Genomic DNA, 21893 nt, shown 5'->3' with positions numbered 1-21893 from the left:
AACAGGTGGTCCTTTACACACTCGCACACACAGGCGCGCCCGGACACACACAAGCAGAGGCGTTTGTAAGGAGTGTCCGTACCCCCACTCCTCTTCCTGACCGCTCGTTAAGGTCGGTTTCCTGTTCCGGCCCCTCCCCCGAGAGCAGGGCTGGACGGAGGAGCATTGACGGGGGCGAGGGGGCGTGGAGGGATGGGCACTCAAACAAACTTTCCTCCAGACGCCCTTCCTCCTTCGCTCCGTCCAGTCTTACACGGTGGCCAGAATGCGTCTGCGCAGCCTCGAAGAGTTGAGCCCAACACTCCGCTCTTTGGCAGAGGTTGCCATTACACGCGTTTATCAACTTTGAATTTTATTTCAGGCGTGACACTAAAGATGGGGAAAAACCGTGGGAAAATGGATGGGGGGTGAGATCTAATCAAAAAAGCTGCACGGAACTTGTACAATTCGTCAGGGTGCACTTGTGTGTGACGAGGCTGACTAGATGAAAGGTTTAACAAACTTAAGGCAGCTGGAATGAGGTGAATGTTAACTTGACTCGAAGATGAATCAGTCTGACAGCCTCCCCACCCACGCCAAGGAGAGTCACGATGTGTATGCTTTTTTTAATGTTACCAGTGTGTTCAAGGTTATTGATCAGCGTGTTGGGGTGTACGACAGACTGGACGAAACAAACACTCACTTCTTCAGAGGATCGATGACAGTCTTCTGAATCTGGTTGACCTAACACACGGGAAGACGAGACAAAAAGAAGCATATTAGGGACATGATGACTGGCAACCTTCATAACAAATTACATTGATAATTAAGTCAAACTACAACAATCACCACTACAAAACAAAATAACAACAACAATAACAACAGCAGCAGCAGCAGCTCTAATCAGAAGCAGGATACAACATAGCCTCCGCAACATCAACAATTGTCCCCCCCCCCGCTGAAGCAGTGTAGGCCCCACCAAGGCGGGAGAGTGACTGTGGTGACGTCTCCTCCTTTCTCGCGCTCCAGGCCCGAGGAGACAGACGAGCACGTGAATATTCATCAAGCGTCTGGGGACGACACATGAAAGCGGCGCTCCGGCTGGGCCGGGGAGCGCAGGAGAGGGGTGGGGACGCCCCGACAAGATGAAAGTTCTTTGCAAACAAACATTTTTAACGATAACAGTTTACTCTCCCCCCTCCGTTCCTAATGCGCCTCGGCAGGGGCTGATGAAGGGCAAGGGAGGGAAAGGAGGAGAGGAAGAGGAGGGTGTCGTTCAGGGGGTCGGGAGATGGGGTGGGTAACGAACGTCTCACTTAAGCCTCCGGCCCTGAACCACCGAAGTCTCAAAACGAAGTTGGCTGACAATTAAAAATCCCGACATTTCGCACGTTCATTTACATTGCAGATTTGGCGCGGCAGACGCGACCCAGGTGACGCTAACTTACCCTGGCGGACGGCGCAAGCCGCGGCGCGCCAGATGACGGGCCGGCGACGGAGGATCGCACAGCTCGTGAAGTTAACGAACACCTCGCACACGACTGCCGAACAGGGCTCGACGCAAAACGGGCCTGCGGTCGTCCCTCGGTATCGGCGAGCCCGGCGCGCTGAGCTTTCGCTGAGCGGGGGCGGAGGTGCAGGGAGGGGCGGAGAGAGAGATTACGACCGAGGGGGTGTGTGCGGAGACAGCTGGTTGCCGGGCAGGGGCGGGGACGGCGACAGACATCGCTGCAGCAGTAAATGCGGTGAACGGGCGGACAGCGGCAAATTCCTTAAGGTAAGAAGAGACCCACGGGGTCATGCCAAAGTGCTAGCATCAGTGTGAATCTCTCTCTCACACACAAACACACACATACGCCAAACCACTAGCATCAGTGTGAATCAGAGCGCAGAGGTCAGCTTGACAATCTCGTGCACGCGCACACACAGAAAAGCCCCCTCCTGCCCAAAACAACAACAAAACCCCAAAACAAAACACAAGACCCTAAAATAAATAAATAAATAAATATTTAAAAAAAATAAATAAATAATAAAAAAAAAAAATCGATACCCCCCACCATCATGGCCGCTGGTGGTTAACCACTACTACAGCTGTGAAGGGCCTAAAAGCCCTCAAACAACCGACTTTAAAAAAAAAAAACACAAGGAAGGCCTGGGTTGAAGTTGCCTTCATTACCATAACGCAGTTCTCTCTCTCTCTCTCTCTCGCTTTCCCTCTCTGTCTACCCTCAAGCAATTCATCTTTTCCACAAATAAAAAGCACAGGGTAGGGAGACTTCATTGTCTTTATTCACCACTAGTCTGATTGGGTTAGCCAACGCAGCAGAGCTGTCGTATGAAAAGGGAAATAGAGGGGTGGGGTTGCTCGGGCGCAGGTTTGGCGTCCAATTCACGGAAGTCTCATTAGCCATTCATGCGTCCCAGAGTGGTAATTCACGCAGGCACGCCGAGGAACAGCGAGCTGCAGAATCAGCTGTGCTAACATCTCTCGTCGCCGGCGGCCACGGCAGTGCATAGCGGGCCGGAGCGCCGGCGAGGGGGACGCCGCGGGAAAGCGCTCGCTCTGGCAAGCCGCGCGGAGGGGTCAGCCGAGGGGGGCCGCATTTGCATGGGATCTGTTGTTGGAGAGAGAGAAAGAGCATCTTCATCGGAGTGGTACTTATGGAACAGTTCGTGGAAGGTTGGTGTACGTATGCAGATATTCCCGGTGCGGTCCGTCTGGCCTTCAGACACGGGCGAGGATGTTCTCCTGGAAATGGCTGAAGTCCTTTGGTGTGCGCTGCTCACAAACTCCACATCGGCACACGTACGCAGGGGTGGTTAGATAGCAGGGCGTTGTTCCGAGTCGAACGCATTGGGCCGCACATCCGTCTGCCCATCTGGAACGACTCGCTTTCCTCCTCTTCTGGTCCATTGGAACGAGCCCGCCCTGTTCCGATGGTCGGAGGGACCGATCGGACCGTCTCCGGTCCGGTCCGGTCTGTGAGAGGGAGCACGGGGGCATCCGAACACTACCGCAGAAAGCTCTAGAAGAGCCGGTCGCTGAATCGACAGCGACACCCACGCGTGGCTGAGCGAACATCTCCCATTCTGCTGCAGACCAGGGGAACACAATGGAAGCCTGCACACAGCGGCCACAGCACATCTGACCTCACGTCCAGCTGGTTTGGTCTGTTTGTGGGGGGGGTTTCCCACCAAAATCGACGCCAAAGCCACAGTGCAGCGGAGCGCGGTATAGAGTTTGGATAAGGCGATGCTAAGGGCCTCTGCAGCACAGTCAGTGACCCTTTATCCCTCTGTCTTTTACTCTCCTAGCAGGCAGGGGTGCAGAGGTCAAAGGGGTCATGGGGTTGTAGGCAACCGACACGAGGATGGAGAGATTATTCCGAAGAGGACTTGCCGGTGCTATATGAACCGCTTTAGGGCTCTTACCAAGTATAAGGCTGAAACAATAGAAAGCATGTTTTAAAAAAAGAGCAAACAAACAAAAACATAGTATTTATTTTAATCAGGAGCAGGAGGGAACAGAGAAAGGACAGAAATACTGAGGCCAGGCTCTCCAAACTGGAGGTTTTCTCTCTCTCTCTCTTTTCCGCATAGATGCCTGAGGAGTGTAGCGGGGGGAGGGGAGAGACCGGGTCTGTTGTGAGAAAACCTTACTCATACCCAATCTGCTGGAGGGTAACGGAGCTTATTTCAGCCAAAATGAGAAACAACATTCATAGAAACCATTTTCCCCTGCCAAAAAAAGCCAAGCCAAGCGAGCCCGGGTTAGGGGCTGCGCTGAGGCAGAAAAGGTGGTCTGAAGCATGTTTAAACAGGTGAAAACCTGAGGGAGAAGAGACTGCGGTGTGGGGCCCAGTGTGGGGGAGAGAACCTCACACACACACACACACACACACGTACGTCTCAGCAACAGGACTAAGGTTTGCACTGCCTGCTGTCATTTTTAATAATACAAGATAAACATCTTGCAAACAAAATAACAGCTTTAATGATCACCTGTTAAGAGTGCGTTCATGAGTATGATTTTTTTTTTTTTTTAAAAAGCCTAAAAACCTCAAAAGAACATTCATTGCATTTATTGTCTTTGGATGATTTTGGCGTTACCTGCTGGTGTGGGACTCCTGTAAAGCTATAAATCAGCACAAGCTACAGCCATCGCTGTCGTTTGGCTCTGAATCGGCCTTCAGATGCAATCCACCACTATTACGCCTTTGAGGACTAACGCCATCCAGCTAAGACTAGCAGCGGAGGTGAGCATCGAGCTCCGAGGAGGAAGTACGGAGCAGACAACAGCCACGGAGGAGTGCCGTGTCAGAGCGGAGCCCGGTTCCCCCGCAGACGCTCTCAACCTACGACGCAAACGCAGGGACTCCCATCGCCGCCACCTTCTTAATCGGGAACCCAGGGTAAACAACACACAGAAAACTGAAAATCGGACTACTGCAGAAACCCAAAAGGGTGAGGCAAATGTGTCGATACCTTTTCACTGAGGTACGACCAGGAAAAAGACAGCCCCATTGCATTTAGGCTGTCTGAAAGGGATTTGAGCATAACAGGCTCTCTTGTATGGCTTAGGGGGAGTGGGACCCTGGCAATCGCATATGACAACTGCACAAAATAAAAATCAGCCTGTGGGTAGAATGAGTAACTTAAGTGTGTTAGAAAGTCCTCTATGCACACGTTTGGTGAGCATTGCCAGAAAGACGCTGCAATGTTCCAAGGGGACAGGCGAGTCCTCACCTTCTCCTGGTTGAACGCATCCATTCTCTTCATAGCTGTGTCCAGAGCGGTCATGGACTCCAGGAAGGTTTGATCCTGCTCACACAGCGGGTTACTGAGCAAGTCCCCGGTGATCTTCACCGCTGCTTTCGACATGGCTACAACAAAGCCAGAACGCAAGAAGTTAGAAAGAGACGTCAAGAAAAAAGTTTGACAGAAACGACAACGCACGAGAGCGCAGATGGGGGCAAGCTAACGGGAAAAGAGGAGCTTGGGTTCGCCTGTGACGCCGGAGGGCCCGACAGACAACAGCAATCTTTCTAAATCCACCGCTGAGCGACTTTTCACGCAAGACTCCAAAACAAGAAACTTCTTGGCCTCCACCCACAACACCCCCCGTCCCCTTTCATTAGCATAATAAACAGGGTCTCCAGCCCGTCTGAGGCGGTGGGCTGAGATTGGGCCTCTGATGAGGGTGGATGCTTCGTACAGGCTTCCTGCCACCCCCTAACGTGAAGTCTGATTTGGGTTGACACCGACGCTTGCATCTGATCAGCAGGCTGAGCTAAAGCGGTCGTGGCAGCAGAGTCAGGGAGCCGTAATTGGCGCTGGCACTACAGAGGCTCCAGCATGCCACCGGGTCCCGTCCGGGAAGCGTAATTGGCGCTGGCACTACGCAGGCTCCAGCATGCCGACGGATACCGCCCGGGACTATTCACCGTCTCCGTCGGCACTCCCGCTCATCCCTTTTGACGTGCGGTGCCGCCCCACCGAGGATCCGCTCAGTGCACCTTTTGCCGTTCCGTTCCGCCCGCGTCGTTATTGTGGCCGACCTGCGTCTGCAAAATGATAGATGGCTTCTTTATGGGACTAAAAGTAATGCTTGTCCTTCTTTCACCCTCTCCGTTCTTCCAACAGGGGACTACACGGGTGAGGATGTGGTCCTTGACCATGGTTCAGTCTCGCTGCGGCTGAGGAGGTCGTATACCTGAAGACCACACACTTTACTGACCTGCAAGGTCCTGACAAAGAAGCGTGTACAGTGGCCCGGAGAATCACAGTAACATCAGACATAGCGACCAGTGCTAGCGCCACTGTGGTAGGCAAGTGTAATCACTGTTAGATAAGGGGCAATAAACTTGAATTAAAACAATGCAGAGTGGTAACTATGGAGTTTAGCTAGAAGAGAGGGGCTACACTAGCGTGGATAAACAGTAACAACGTTCAGCCACAGTGGCAGGGTGTGTTGAACACTTTGCTGGAGGTAAATAAAGTGTTTATTAATAAAGTAGCAATCATTCACGTTGGCATCAACACAGGCAATGATTAGAGACATTAGATAGATTACTGACTAACTGTGACAGATTAGCCTGCATTGTCTTTCTACATTGGTCTGCCAAGGACAATGAACTTCATCGCCTGCGGTGTTTTGCTTTTTAATATTCATCTAGTAGATTTTCCATGCCGCTAACTTTCCTCTAATTTAACTATGCTAATTAAAGTGAATTTTATTTCAGCCAGGATGTAGGGTCCCTGTCTACCAATCGAACCAGTCTTATTGTAGCATTAATGTTGGATGCTATCTCCAGAAAAAGTGACCACATATACTTTAATCTTTTCTGAGGTAATTCTGCCTACATTTTGCCTCCATCAATGGAGGGCTATAGTGCACCAATAGTGATGCTATGTCAGAATTGCAGTGGGGCGTTTTTAATGACATAATCTGACATTATGAACACGTCAAGCAATGGAAAAAGCAACATTTAGTCACAGCACAATGACATTAGACTACAAAACTGCATCAAAACAAACATATCAACTAAAAATGAGGCATCTGGGTAGATAAATTAAGCAAGATTAATAGAACACACAACACAAGCAATTTTCTAACAGTTTCAAGCTTACACTGGCTCAGTGGTTAAGGTACTTGCCATGTAATCAGAAGGTTACTGGTTCAAGTCTCACCACTACTAAGTTGCCACTGTTGGGCCCCTGAGCAAGACCCTTAAACCTTAATTGTTCGAGTTGTACTCAGTCATGGTTGTATAAATAAAAATGCCTGTTTTTAACTTTCAAACTAGCAAGTTGCTATCCAAACAAGACAAATTAGCATGACGCTAGCACGAAGCATGAACTGTTACAATCAAAGAAAGATTTGGACAGTTTCATTTAGAAAACTAAATGTGTGGAACTCGTATAAGCCATTAATCTGGCAACACATAAATATTGTTGTCAATTTTAATCAGGACCAATACTTTGTGCCCTGCTAATTATCTTAATGCTAATGTGCCTCCTGTTCCAGTCCTTTCGTTCTTTGACTTTTTCCACAAACGGAGAGATCCCCCCCCCACCTAAAGTATTAGTCACAAACGCAGCATTTTTCAATATTGTTATTGATTGTTTTATTCCCCCCCCCAGCACCAGTGTGTGCGAGCGCAGCAGGGAAGCCTGTGTCCCACCTATGTCAGCCTCAGTGCTTTTCTTCATGTCTTTGTGCAGCTTCTTTGTCTGGTCTTCCAACCTGAGCAGAGAGAAGAGCAACTGGTGAAATGTCTCGTGGTGGACAGACACAGATGTCTTTTGGTACAGACTATTCAAATCCAGAACCAGTAAGGCTTCTCACGCGCACACACACACACTTTCATGGTCAATAGTGCATTTCCAGATACCCCTTTCAGTCTTAAAACTAAAAATTTGAGGCTAAAGTTTCACGCTTTAATCTTTTAAATGCTCAAATAACATTTAGTAGAGCAAAAATACATACTGAGTCTTTGAGGACAGCATTGCAGAAAAAATGTGTATAAATTTTAAACCAAGTCAACTGTTAAACCTCACAATGTCTATAGAGTGTAGTCTAGAGTCTTAGGCTGAATCTTTTATTGCTGTTTTGCATTACAAAATGAAATGATACAAGTGACTGAGGCCCAAGTTCAACAGGCTTTATTCAAGCTCCTGCGTGCCATGTTCTTCCATGTGATGTTCTCACATAGGAAATGGCAGAGGAGAGCATTTCACAGGCCTGCTCACCACAGACACCCATTCACACACACACTCGGGGTGCTAACATCTGCAATTATGACTCTATCGTGGCTGTGTAATGTGTGTGTGTGTGTGTGTGTGTGTGTGAGAGAGAGAGAGGGAGAGAGAGAGAGAGAGAGAGAGAGAGTTTGAGAGTGTGTGTGTGTGTGTGTGTGTGTGTGTCAATGAGAGATTGGGGAGCTGTTCATTAGCTCAATTAGGAGGGTAATGTGTCAGGTTGGGGAACTCCCGTGAGATACCAATCACTGCATGTGTGAGAGCTTTTACTAGCTTTTACACAGAGTAGAGGGGGTGGGGGGGGAATGCCTTTATTTCAGGCATAGCAGATTATTTGTCAGGGGGGCAAATAAGCAAATGAAGAGAAAGGAAATCGCCATTTCTTTCTTTCTTTAAAAAGACAAGAAGGAAAAGCAATAACAGAAACGGACAGATAGCCAGAGAAATGGGGAGAGAAATGTCAACGATTTCTAACTGACATGGAGAGTGCAGAAAGACAGGCAGATGAGAAACGTGGCCCGTCACACGAGGTGCTAATCGGGCCCCAGTGTGCCAGCTGCTCCACGCTCTGGCCCATCATGCCAACACCAGGCCTCGTTCCAACATGTGAATGGCATGTAGTGTTACCACAGGTCAAAGAATAACAGATGAGCTTCAGGCACTTATATTCTGGCCTTGGAAGCAATCTTGTAGAATCTTGTAGAATCATGTGGGTTATTTGTGTGACAAATCCACTGGACAAAGACCAAGTCCTGCTAAGTCCTCATAAGGAGTAAACCTCGAAAAACCTCCAGTTAAATTTTTCACCCTGGGTTTACGCGAACAGTCCTTTGCGTGAAGCAACCACATTCCACGGGCAGCCCGGTCCAAGAGCACAGCTTTCTTACAGAACCGTCACAGGTTTATATCATCAACACTGAATTGATTAGAAATCTCCCAACCTGTAGGTCATCATTAATGATCCAAATTAGGGTTATGTTATACAGTAATTCTATGAATAATAAAAGAAAATCATAAAATACATGTGTAAATGAGTAAAGAGAATTCACCTGTGAGTAAGCCAGAATCAGCAAAGTAAGCAGAGCTTCAGGGAGTTGAGCTCTTGGTAAAGACTCTACAGACTGGAGGTTTACTTTACGCTTGACGCAAAGTGATTATTAGGCTCCTTTGTTTTAAAAGTACAAAATATAAAACTTCAGGAACACTTTCTGAAATCAAATGTCTGTTTAAAAAAAAAAAAAAAAAAAAGCACCTAAAAGTAGTTTGGCAGATGCTACTCTCGGCGCTCAGCATATGTTTTGTGTTTTTTGAAATAATGCACGGCGTGACATTCAGAGGCGGATCAGACTGTGAGGGAGGTGGTGGTGATGGGTTTTTACGCATCCACACCCACTCTGAGTGCGTTTTGGAGTCTGCAGTCCCTTCAGTGGGGGTTCCCCTGTTTATCTTACTCACCACCTCATGTGAACCTGATAAAACACCCATTCGAAACAACCTGAAGCGTGGAGGTGTGGCACAATGTTGAAAGATATCAATGTCACACAAGTTGGTGAGCGATGATTATTAATGATTTTTTAACAAAAACAAAAATGCAAAGGCAAAGAAATGACCATACATAAAAGTAGAAATAATAATAATAATAATAATAAAATTATTTCCAGTAAATTTTATTTACATCTCCCCCAGGTACACTCTTGAATTTCAAAAGAAAGTGCTCTTTTGGAGCACACCACAAGCCCATTCGCTGCCAGCAAACAGCTATGGCAATGAATCTAGAGTGTGTAAGAATTCACTTCATTCCACATTAGCTAACCTGAGTCTACACTGAGTTCAGCACCAGAACGTGGGTAGGTTAGCTCCTTCAGACGTGGACTACTACGTCACGAAAAAGTGATGAAATGAAAACAATTGTAATTTGTTCCCAGCAGAATTTCATGGTACACCTGGTGACCAGCTGTAGTCCAGTGTGTCCCAGTCTAGTTCTCATGGACACTGTTAAGATCTATGCTTTGGCCAGCTCTCAACACACCTGAGGTGTGTCCACAGTACTGTGTACAGGAAGATGGGAGGTCGGGGTCTTCTTGGCGTAAACAAAAAGTCTTCCTAGATGTAAAGGGAACGAAATATCCAGTAGCGTGACGGGGCAGGGTATTGGACACTGGACCGGCTGCCACGTTCAGACAGTGGGCCCGCTGTGAACTGCGGCCAGAGTCAGACCTACGAACTCAGGTTGTGTTTTCCACCAGAACAGTGGCCAGTGGCAGAAACCGTGCTTACGTTTTAACACGCAAAAGAAACCAAACCCAACTTGGCTAGAAAGAAAAGAGAAGCAACATGTGACTCCAAACCACAGAACAGAACCTGTCCAGGGAAATCCTAGCTTGGCCTATGATTTTGATCAAATGGAATGGGACTGGATAAAAGGCCTTTTTTGGAGATAGCAAAACTTTTTTTTTCATATCTCTGCTTGTTCCTGTCAAGATAATAAACAAGAAACTGCACATCTTTTCAAGTAAAATCTTGCAAGTTGCAATTTCAGGTGAGCTAATGATTCGCGTGCAGCATTATCAGGCTGTGCATCAGTGCAACACACGTGTCGAAGCAAAGCGCACGGTGTCCAACACATGTCAACTTACTTCTGGAGCTTCTCGTATTCCCGCTCAAAGTCCCTTTCAACCTGCGGAGAAAGAAGAACACACACAGGAAACGAGATAAGAGAAAGGAGCGACTGGAACATCTGAGGGGACGCTGTTCTTGGAAGGTCTGTGGGCAAACCGCTGAAGCTTTAAGCTCTGCTTTAGAGCTCCACAGGCATTGTGCTAACGGCAAAAGCCTGGGTTGTTAAGGAAAAAAACCCAAAATAGCGTCTTTAGAACTGTCATGGTATTTGAGCTGGTCTGAAAATGAAGGAAGGATTTAAAAAATGATCTCAAAAGTCTCTACCATACCATCCAAATCTTTTCGTCGGAGGATGAGCAGTCAGTTGGGCATTAAGCGCCGTTCTGTCTTTGACTGGCTGGCGGCGTGTGTTTGGACTGTGTGTGTGAGGTGGCGTTTCAGGGCCGCGGTTTCCTGTGCTGCGGCTCCGTGGGCACATCCGGTAAATAAACAGACGCTGGCCGACTGGCCACTGGTACCCTGCGGTGGCACGGTGACCGCAACGGTTGCTCTCCCCCCACACCACCGGCCTCTGAACTGCCCACTCGGGGACGGGGGGAACGGGTTCAACAGGAAGGAGTGCAGGAGAGGGAGCCGGGTGACCAGACAAAAGGAGAGAGGGAAGTGGTTTTCGCCCCTGTAGCCGGAGCGAGGAAGCACCCACTCACAGCCACAGATGCTGCTGTACCCGTGGGGTTGGCTGAACGCAGTGGCTGAGCAGTGCCTAGCAAACTAATTCTGGGAGAGAGATTTTACCCATACACTTGCCTGGGTAAAAGAGATTAGCTGTAATAAGATGTCCAATAAGCTATCTAATAAGCTGTCTGAGGTCTTTTTTCAGACGTGCTCACTACCAAAACTTTCTATCGAAATGTCTAACATGAGGACAGCTCACTTTTGTTAACGCCGTCATTCTGAAAGGGGCTTCGTGGTGTAATATTTAATTAGTGTGCCTGATGCCTTACTAAACCATTTTCAAAAGGCAAAGGGACAGTGCATAATTGAGATGGAGCTCAGACTGCTACTTGTCATGACAGCAATGGACTCTTCTGTAGTGGAAGCGCGTCTTTAACGGGGAGCTACTGGAATGTCGGCCAGCGTTCAGACAAGCGGTAATTACATACAGTCCTCTTGGCGGACGTGTGCCAGGGTTTCAGAGCAGCAGCCCGGCCATCCGATTCTGGAAAGGGCGGCTTGGTTAGCCAGTTGGGAGATGGCTGAGACAACACAGGGGTCTGTCTTTTGGATGGCCAGACATGGCCAGACGGGGGTCTGCTCCAGTCCTGCAGAGGCTGGGACTCATCTCGACAAAATTCTAACTGCAGTCATGTTCTAGTCTGACACAAAATTAGTTGAAGCTTTTACCAACATGGTTTTACCTTAAGTGCAGTCTGAATATATTCTAACCAAGAAACCATTTTCACAATGTGAGAGAGAAAATGCATTTAGCCACATCTTCTATTCCGAGGTCAGTTTTGGTGTTTAGGAGCACTCAGGGTCACAGCCGCGGTAGCGCAGCAAACGTAGTGTTCCTACGATTCCGGCAAAACTGGCCTGACCTCTGACACTTAGCTGACCGTGCTTCATTGAACGGTGCCACCTGGCCCGATGGGAGAGTAGAACAAAACGAAAGCAAGATGGGAGAGTCCCCTAAATGACTATTTTGATACAGTCACGCTCAGGGCGGGCGGGGCGGGCTGGGAGCACAAGGCACTGCCAAGGTATGCCTCCAGCACGCGTCTCCAGCGAGCAGAGTGGCCCTGGGCCTGCCTGCCAGCACACAGCCGGATGGCATTTACAGTCTGGCTTTAAGCAGAGTAAAAATACCCAGTCTGTGTTTCGGTGCACTGGAATAGCATGTCGACGGGTGGCTGTGTCTTGCTGTGAACTGTATAGACGGGACACGAGCCATTTTTGTTCCTCGCCAGGCACACGGGGGACGGGGAGGGGCCGAGGGCTTATGTACATGAGCACGTAGCGAGATGCTAACGCCGGTAGGGTACAACGCCAGACACTCAGCAGAGATGCCCTCGCTGACCTTGCACAAAACGGCTTCTCTTTCAGAGTTTAAAAATATTCAAAGGGGAAAATAAAAACAATAAAAATGGCAAAGTTGACTTTTTATTTATTTTTTACTTGGGAAAAGTTCAAAAATGAATTCATCCTCACAGTGGCTGTATAGGAAAGCATCGGGTATCCTGTGGCATGACATCCGGCGTCGGATCAGTTTTGCACTGTGCGAGATGGCAAACATTTTGTTCAGGTGAGGCAACTCGATGCAACCAGTGCATACGTTTCATTACACGCTGGTGTTTGCGAACATCAAACACTGTTTCAGTGTGTCCAACGTGATGGCCGGAGACTGAACGCAACGCCGCCCGCTAGTGTGCACGGAGACGGAGGGATCGAAGCCGTGAGCCGCACGCGTCCCCGTCAGGTCCGTGCTCGCACTTCCTGCAGTGACACGCACAAGACTGACGTGACTTGGGAGTTTTGTTTACAGGACTCAGACGAGCTGACATACGAAGACGCCGTCAACAAATTAATCTCGCTCGTAACTGTTCTTTACGTTGTTAAGAAAACAGTGTGACGGCGGTTATTTGCAGTCAGTTTTGGTGGGTTTCTACGGGCACTAAAGGCAGGCTGGGACTCACCGTTTTCGAAACGATCTGTTTCTTCGGCTGTCCGATCTTAAATGGAATCCTGAAAAGAAGAGAACAAGCTTCTTTTTAGCTTCTTTGCTTTGAGGCAGCCCGTGTAGACCAGGCTGCTGGACCAACATCAGATCATACACACAATAAAAGAAACAGTACAGAGTTCTCACTCACTAGTATCCCTCTCGAGCTTTTCACTTATTTCACTTTATTTTTAAAAGGGCCCAAATCCTACATTTTTGTTTTATTTTATATTTTTCCTTGATGTCCATGTACAACACGTGTGGCTTTCTGTTCCAAAAAAAAAAAAGAGTCTATTAATTTTTACACAACCATTTTCCAAACTCGGTTTAACCCTTAAACAGGTGTTACCCGTTACTGTGCCCTTAAGACAGATTTAAGATAATTGAGCTCTGTTCTGATTAGCCAAACTGTATTGTGCCTCAATCAAACAACACTCAGAGCAGAAATATGTCCCAGAACAAGGCAATTAAGTGGTCAGGGCTAAATTGCTTTAGATTGAATAGGTGGAGATATGCAAATTAGTTTGTTCTAGTGACATCAGAAACACGGGACTGTTTTGCATCTTAGATCCCATATGTGGACTGTGTGGGTAAGTGAACGGTGTGATTTGAAACTAGCAACATTTATATAAATGCTTCAAGATTCTTGATTTCAGTAAAGCAAGGGAAATTCAGTTTTCCATGATAGGGGCCCTTTAAATGCACTCATTTCCTTTTTCGAATACTTAAAAAGTATTAAAATGTAAAACTGAACACCGCCACTTAGATTACCATACAGATGAAAAAGAAACTCAGATTCTGCCTCCGCGACCAAGCAACCTGATTGGCTGCCAAGTTGTTTAGTGGATAAAGCCCCCATCATTCCCATCAAACAAGTCAGTACCACCCCCAGCCCCCTCCCTAACCCCCCCCCCTAACCCCCCCGCACCCCCCGGCCACAGACAGTGTATGCCACGACTGGGCCTTAAGCTGTGGAAAGCACTGGGGTTTTGAAAAACCCATCCACTCGGGGGCTGTTGACATCCAAAGTTACACTGGAAATAGTTGTGTTGGGACAGCATACCTAGTTTAAGCTGTATTACAAATATAATCCAACTTGTATCTTAAAGCTTCATCATGTCAACTGGACGGACATTCGTGAGGAACGCGGGGGCAAAATCCAGTCTACCTCCCTGACAGGGCACATATGGAGACCATCAAAGGCAGACGCTGCAAATTAGAAGTGACTATCCCTGCTGTCACTCGAGCTTCCTGTGGTCTATACAACAGGCAGACACATGCACATGATGTGTGCTCGCTCTCTCTCTCGCACACACACTCACACACACACACCCCCTCATGTGGGCTCTTACTACAAACAGGCACTCACAGACTCAAGAACTTGTATCATGCATCCTGCACACAGGACAGCGTTGTGCAACCAGCATGGGCACTAATGCATATGCACCCACTACAGAACTTAAACCCCTGATGACTGGGGAAACTGCCAGCGTGCGGGTTCAGACTAGGTGCAAACAGGCTTACGCATTCAGTGGGTTCACCTAAGGAGGACAAGTTAACCTTATAAAATGTAAGGTTCAGTTTAAATACTTCCCATGCATTGATGACTAAGAACCCAAGCAATCCCAAAAGGAACAGGCTATGATATTTCAGAGGTGAATTACATAAATGTCAAAATGTACTCACCCACGCATTAAATTCAAGTTATCAGCTCTGTCAATCAGTGAGGGCCAGACCAACTCTAACCAAAACTGGCAAGCAGAGGCTTTGCCCTGTTAAATGCTGCCAGCTGCTCCTGCCTAGTCTGAAGCGGATCTGAGCTTTAAGTCCGGCCGACGTTTTCCTGAAAAGGGGAGTCTGACTGCTCCCTTACTGGAACACAGCGTAGATGGAGCCACAGCACAAAAAAACAACTCTGATCATTTTGACATATGATTAAAGAATCTATCAGAGTGTATGTGGGTGACTGTTTCTGCTTCAGACAGTTACCCACAGTCTGTTTCAAACAAACAGTCACCCACACGAGCTACAGACGCTAACGCTCTCCACAACATTAATGAAAACGGAAAGGAAAAAAGGAGAGAGTTCAACAAGCACATTATTTTTACACACCCCCTTACCGGAGGTAGAAAATAGAAAAGAATTATCAACCGATCCATTATCAAAGGAAAAACATTTACCTAAACACCTGCGCTAATCTGAACACCTGCGCTAATCTGAGCATTTATCTGAACACCTGCGCTAATCTGAGCATTTATACAAACACCTGCGCTAATCTGAGCATTTTTCTGAACACCGGCCCTAATCTGAGCATTTTTCTGAACACTGCTGTCCTGCCCACATTAACGCATATGCACCAACACAACTAAGGATGCAGGTTCTGAGACAACAACTTGGTTTCTTCTTCTAAGGAGCATCGTCCACTCTGAAAGGTATCAGTTGGAGTTTTGGGCCACCTTCACAGACTCTCTGCACCAAGTCACTTCTTAATTATAGATCACGAACCTACAAAAAGGGAGAGAGTGCTGCTGTGTGAGGTTATACATGCAGTATACATGCAAACGCATGCACACACCCGCACCCGCACCCACCCATCCACAGGCTATTATTGAAGTGACATTAATAATGTCCCTGTAAGATGACGGATGGTCTGGTGATGACAGCCACTTGCAGTAGGCAGGTGTGTCAAATCAAAGGTGTGTGAACTAATGAGATGAAGAGGGGTGGGTGGGGGGAAACCAGTGTGTGTGTGCGCGTACATGTGTTTATGTACCCATGTCCTGTATATTCATGTTCTCTGATGACGTTTTGATGACATATCAAGTTTCCATTAAACAGATTCAAATCCCTTAAAACAAAGTCACCCAACACAACATATAACCTTACGTGAACATGTCTGTGTCCTCGCATGACCTCTACGTCAAATACTACATTTGAATTATCCTGAACAAACGCTGATCTTTCCCCAGCCGCCGTACGGCACAGTTGGGCCGGAAAAGAGCTCCTCCTCTTGGTTCTGTCACTCTGGCATCATGGAAAAGTTTGAATCCTCACCCACTGAAATTCCTCAATCCCAAACCCTGACTCACCCTACAAACGTAATCAACATAGCCAATAGATATAGCCAGCACCGATCACACCCATCTGGCAAGGGGCAGAACCCGGAGCGAGAGGGAGAAAGAGAGCGAGAGAGAGAAGTTGAAGTCAATTGTTTGTTTTATGTGCTGACGCAATAGCTTACATGAACAACAGACTCTCTCTCTCTCTCTGTCTCCCTTTTTATCTGGATGGGTATGTTCATTGTGGTTCGAAACACGTACGTCAGAGTATTTCCCAACTTTGATCCGGGCACAAGAGGTAATGAGAGATTATAGGACTTGGCAAGTTCCAGATCGGACTTTCATGAAGAGTAACATACTACAGAGGGGCTGGGCTACTCAGGAAAATGTGGAGAAAAAAACTCATCACTGGAGAGGCTTTTAGTAAAGGGGTGTGCATGTGGGAGGGAAAACAATATAGTGGAATACTACATGATTACATTACTGAAGTATCACAATACTGCATCGGCACACTCACAACATTTTTTCCATTACGGAGAGGAGAGTTAATTTAAAGATATTAAATAAGCTCATTCAACAGATGGCACAGTAAACTCTGCTTGCATATTGTTCAGTTTTTGCACAATGCTGAGGTACTTCAACATTTTTTAAAAAATCGTTTAAAGTGGGTTAAATTCATCACTTCATATTTCTGTTTGGTATCCGGGACATTAATATTTTGCCTTAAGGGCATAGAACAAACGCATTACTGCTGTGAATGGAAAAGGCGATTCATGAATAAGCCTGTAGTGCAAATGACCGATGACCAAAGTGTCGTGAGCTCATCATCGAGTGAGCAGCGTGACTGATTCACACCTGTAGCTTTCAGTCATGGAGCTGAAGGAGACATTATCCCGCCTGGGACGGGACGGTGTCTCGCCTATACGAGCGTGTCGTAGCCAGGGTGGTGGGCAGCGTGAACGCGCCTGGCACTGTGGGAATCCATAAACATGGGGCTTCGCACGCTTGCGCCACATTTCTGCTAGAGCCTGCACACAGAGGAAGCGCGGTCGGACCCAGCGAGGGGTCCCAGGCCCTCGCCGAGGGCACAGAGGGCATGAGGAGAAGGATGGGAAAATGTCCACTGGGTTTTTTTTTTTTTTAGGTATGGCAATGAACACAGCCAGCTCAACGCTAGCATCCGGTGACAGACTAGGGCGGGGGGGGGGGGGGGGGTAGAGAGAGAGCGAGGGAGAGAAAGAGAGAGAGAGAGAGAGAGAGAGAGAGAGAGAGAGAGAGAGAGAGAGAGAGAGAGAGAGAGAGAGAGAGAGAGAGAGAGAGAGACAGGACAGAGGCAGGGACAGATATGAGAGACAGATACACAGAGAGAGGGGGAGAGAGAGAGAGAGAACGGGGGGAGGAGAAAGAGAGAGAGAGATGTCAAAGGCATGATCAAAAGAATGAATGAACACCGCTAGCCAATGAATGGGAAACTACAAAAAGCTACAAACCAGTTCCCACACAAAACGGGACGGATTACAGTCGATTCAGTCCTGCTGCAGATGAATGAATCACACACATCTGCAAACAGCAAACTCAACTGTTCATGGCCTTCTTACGCCGATGGCTGAAAAATGACTCATTTTTCTAGTTAGTATCCCCAATACGGACTTAACACAACTCATCAACAGGCACACACACATTTTAACATTTCCAGTCATTACTATGCCAAGGGTGTGTTAATACATTGCAAGGCATATCACAATATGCAGTAATACAATGGCAGTACAGTATTTTTGTAGGCTACACATCATTCAGCCCTACAACAAATGCAAAACAAAAGAAACAAACCGTAAATAACAGCTGAAACGTTGAGACGCTACCGCTTACGGACAGCTTCTGTCGTGGTAACGCATATAAGACCGTATTCCTTGCTGCCTGAGGCAAGCCGATGGACAGAGAGAGTCGATGTATATTGGAGGGTCTCCCCACGGGTGTGACTGTGTGTCTGACAGGTCTGCAGCGTGTTTGAACCCCGGCGTTCATTTTGAAGCACGGAGACGATCAGCCGCACCGTTGTTCGACCGCTGCCTTTCCACTACCTGCATGTTGTATAAGCTCGGGACCGTGAGGTAGCGAAGCCGTGGATGTTCCGTCAGACTCGGACGTTTTCTTTCGGTTCGAAGGTGAGCACGGCTTTGCTGCCCTGTTCCACTTTAACTTCCGAAACGTCCCACTGCGTCAATCAGACTAATTATTATATTTCCTCTCCCCCAAGTTAGTTTTATTTGCAATGCAATCGTGGATCTGCTGGGGTGTGTGTGTGTGGGGGGGGGGGGGGGGGGGGAGTTACAGTGCCCTAGGATGAAGAAGCAGAAATGCACAGCTCCTTAAAATGTGCTTGTGCATCAAAGCAAGACGAGGGACGCTGGGCGTCTCAGACACATCCATATGCAGGGAACGTGGATGAGAATCACGTTCCAGGGTATTTCTGTACCAGTGATCCCAGGGTACTGGAATTCTCCTTTCTTGATGAGATAAAGTGCTAATTAAATCAACTGAACTAAAAAAAAAAAAATGTTTAATGAATTGAAATTACAATGATCTAAAATTTAATGATTGTGACAGGTCTATTGAACATTGAAGAGAGTCGTGAATTTCCTAAATAAAGGCCAACACTAATTTCCCATAGAAACTCAGAGATTAATACATGCAGAATGGATGGAAACAAAGCAGCCAGGAGTGTGCGCTGGAGTCACACTTTCTACCGCAGTAGGTTTGCTGCTAAGCAGGGTATCTGAAACAGCGCATTAGTCAAGTGCACGCCTGGTAGACCAAAACCCAATAACCACATGATGACAAATGGCAGAAGCAGAGATGAGAGCCCACACACACACACAGTGGGGAAATCATTCCAAAGCTGGTCAAAGAAGCGTACAAATGTGCAGGGCCTAGCTGAGCACATATGTACAGGGCTGCACAATACAGAGAATAATACTACACTGTGATTATATATAGCTGTGTATCGCAAAAAGCTTTGAGATGCGTTTAAAAACAGACAAAAACTTGAAATGGTTAACTGTTATTTTTGACAAACATGAGTTACATTTGCTGGGTGACGCAATTGTCTTTCTTTACCAAAACACTCATTGAACACTAAACTGGAAGGACAGAGACTATGGGGATGATCACAACACACACACACACACACACACACACACACACACACACACACACACACACACACACACACACACACACACACGGAGGGCCCCATCAAGGCCGTGCCGTGTTCGGAAAAAAAGGGCACTCGCACGCGTTAACAAAGCTTCTCTTCAGACTTGCAGCGACAATTACGTCGAGGAGAAATGAGTTTGACTCACGCTACACGCAAAGCCATCGCTGCCGCTATGGAGACGCGAGCAAATGGGAGCGCTTGCTTGTGCGGTAGCCGGCAACAGCGCTGGGATCTTATCAGCACTCAGCACACAGGCTTGGCTGACGGTGATTGTCGTCGCCGTGACCCCGGTGTCACGGTGACCACGTCACGCTGTCGAGCTGGTTGGCTCGCATGGTATGTGGCGGTCAACTCGGGACACAAAGGGCCCTTTCAGGAGGAGGCCGCAGCAGCCAGCAGCCCAACACTGCCCGTGTGTGTGTGTGTGAAGGGGACACGGCTCAGGCCCGCTCCCTGTCTAACGGCCGGCTGCCGGGACGTCACGCTCGTCTCCGCACTGTTTGACTCTGCACCCTTCGCGGGTAAAACTGCTTGTTATAGAAATAATTCACTGAGGCGAGGAAGCGCCCAGGCCTTTAACCTTCATGGCCACAGTCAAAGCTCTTACGACTGTGACGCTGGTTTCTCCCATTAGTGTCATCAAGATGCAAATCACAGGGGGGAATAGAGGAGGTCCATTTATGAACTGAGAGATTTTACAACTTTACAAAAAAGGGAGAAAAAAAAAAGAAAATATGAGACCGTGTTTGCGGCCAATGTTAACAGAGGAAGACAGTCAGTGAAATGTGAGCACTGAATAAGATCACTACTGAATAATATCACTATCGAATAAGGACACTATTGAATAAGATCACTATTGAATAAAGACACTGAATCAAATGCAGAAAACTCACTTTTTTCATTTTTGGCCTGCTCATAAAGAGGACCATGTTGCGATAGCATATGTTCCTCTGTTTAAATAATTTTAGATATTTAACGGAAACATATCTGTTAACCATGTTCTTATATGAACTCTACATGTATTATTTAACAAAAGGTGATGATGCTATTGATAATGTGATTAAAGATCAATGGAAACACTTAAATTAAAAAAAAAAAAAAAAAAAAACCCACACAAATACTGAATGAAAGGCTGCACATTTGTGTTTTTGGGACAGCAATCTAACGCACCACTTCTACACACAGGAGTCATCGCCCACTGCAGGCGAGTCAGCACCCTCTGAATTGTTGTGATTTTAAATGAAAATGAAACATTTCTGATAGACATGAGATTACTGGGGGGGAAAAAATGCAATTTGGGCAAGCAAAAGCATCTTCCGAACTAGAAGTAAGGCGTGGGCGTTACCCAGCTAGCCATACAACACAGCTACTAGACGCAATGAAAAGGGTGGCATTCATGGCCAAAAATTAAAGACAACAATCAAGTGTGGCTTTAATTTAGATGGATTTGTATAGGAATGTTTCCAAACATCCGGCAGCCCTTTACCTGCCAATTCTGAATGAAGCATGAGGCTGTAGTTTGCTTACTGTTCAAATGTTGGTTCCACCTTAAATGGCACAGCCGTCTTAATGACATTTTTTCCATTCCACATTGATTCTCTAATTTTTCCCTTGTTCCACACACAAAGGAAAAATAGGAATAAAAAGCCAATCTCAGCTTCAGGAATGACACAATGTGTTTATTTTAAACAGTAAGGAGCAGAAATACGATCTGTGCTTTTCTGACAGGCCAGTGCGCGCGCTGTGTTGCGTAGTTGTTTTTAGCTCTTTGGCTAATCGCTGCTGCAGCTGCAGCCAATCAAAAATTGTTCCAGACTACTCAGCTCAACTCCAGACGCTCCGTTTCACTGACCGGAAGAAAACGGAAACGTAAATTTAAGCCTATGTATCTTTTTGTAGACAATTGTCTAAACTATAATACTACATTATAGCTATGTACCAACAAATTAAAAATAACCTTAGTTTCAAATCTGATAGCAGATTAGCATCTGACATGAAACATTGATGCAAACAGCTTCCAATATCTTCTGGAAGACATTATCTTTCTTACATCATCTGTCATTAAAATGACAGGAACGGCAGCTATGCTGTGTTTGAATGAGGGAAGCAGGGTTCTTCTTACTGGGAACAGCAACAAACACCAAGCCCCCACCCCCAAAAACACCTCCTCGGTTCTACTCCATTACAGGATCAGGATCCATGTGCAATGGACTGCTTCACATTCAACTTTCTCCTGCTTGAATGCGGAGTATACAGCCACAGCCAAGAACGGATCAAGATCCCAGAGAAACTCTCATGTTTACCACCCCACCTTCATTCAGAAAGATCAGAGTCAAGTTCCAGTCAAGAGCAGGGTGGCTGCTAAATTCCTGTTAAAAGGTCACGGAAGCTCTTGTGTGAGCCATTTTCTACTGTTCACCAGGGAATAAGTGTTCAGAAAAATGACATTAAACTGACTGGATCTGCAAGTCGGTTAAACTGACCCAGTATTCAATATAAACAAAACTGCCCCAATATTCTTAGCCATGTCATGTACTGCTAA

General features: G+C 47.0%; 1 protein-coding gene across 5 annotated transcripts in view; it reads right to left on the bottom strand.

Annotated features, from left to right (window-relative positions):
• Window positions 1-21893, bottom strand: part of bin3 (bridging integrator 3) — a 38473-nt gene that overhangs the window by 15218 nt on the left and 1362 nt on the right. The window contains exons 1-8 of one of the 5 annotated variants that reach the window (XM_027011241.3): window positions 15962-16096; window positions 15256-15580; window positions 14762-14947; window positions 13053-13101; window positions 10377-10417; window positions 7164-7225; window positions 4726-4862; window positions 683-723 (exon numbers count right to left, since the gene is read on the bottom strand). In XM_027011241.3, coding sequence (XP_026867042.1) covers window positions 683-723; window positions 4726-4862; window positions 7164-7225; window positions 10377-10417; window positions 13053-13101; window positions 14762-14769 — 338 coding nt within the window. In that variant the 5' untranslated portion in view covers window positions 14770-14947; window positions 15256-15580; window positions 15962-16096. Of the gene's footprint in view, window positions 1-682; window positions 724-4725; window positions 4863-7163; window positions 7226-10376; window positions 10418-13052; window positions 13102-13226; window positions 13344-14761; window positions 15581-15961; window positions 16097-21893 lie in introns of those variants that run through there. The other 4 variants (XM_027011242.3, XM_081703695.1, XM_027011243.3 and 1 more) reach the window with 4 other exon arrangements.

This window comes from Electrophorus electricus, chromosome 20 (genome assembly GCF_041902795.1).
Source record: "Electrophorus electricus isolate QZ-2024a chromosome 20, ASM4190279v1, whole genome shotgun sequence".
Taxonomy (NCBI): Eukaryota; Metazoa; Chordata; class Actinopteri; order Gymnotiformes; family Gymnotidae; genus Electrophorus; species Electrophorus electricus.
This window is presented reverse-complemented; position numbering and strand designations above follow the sequence as displayed.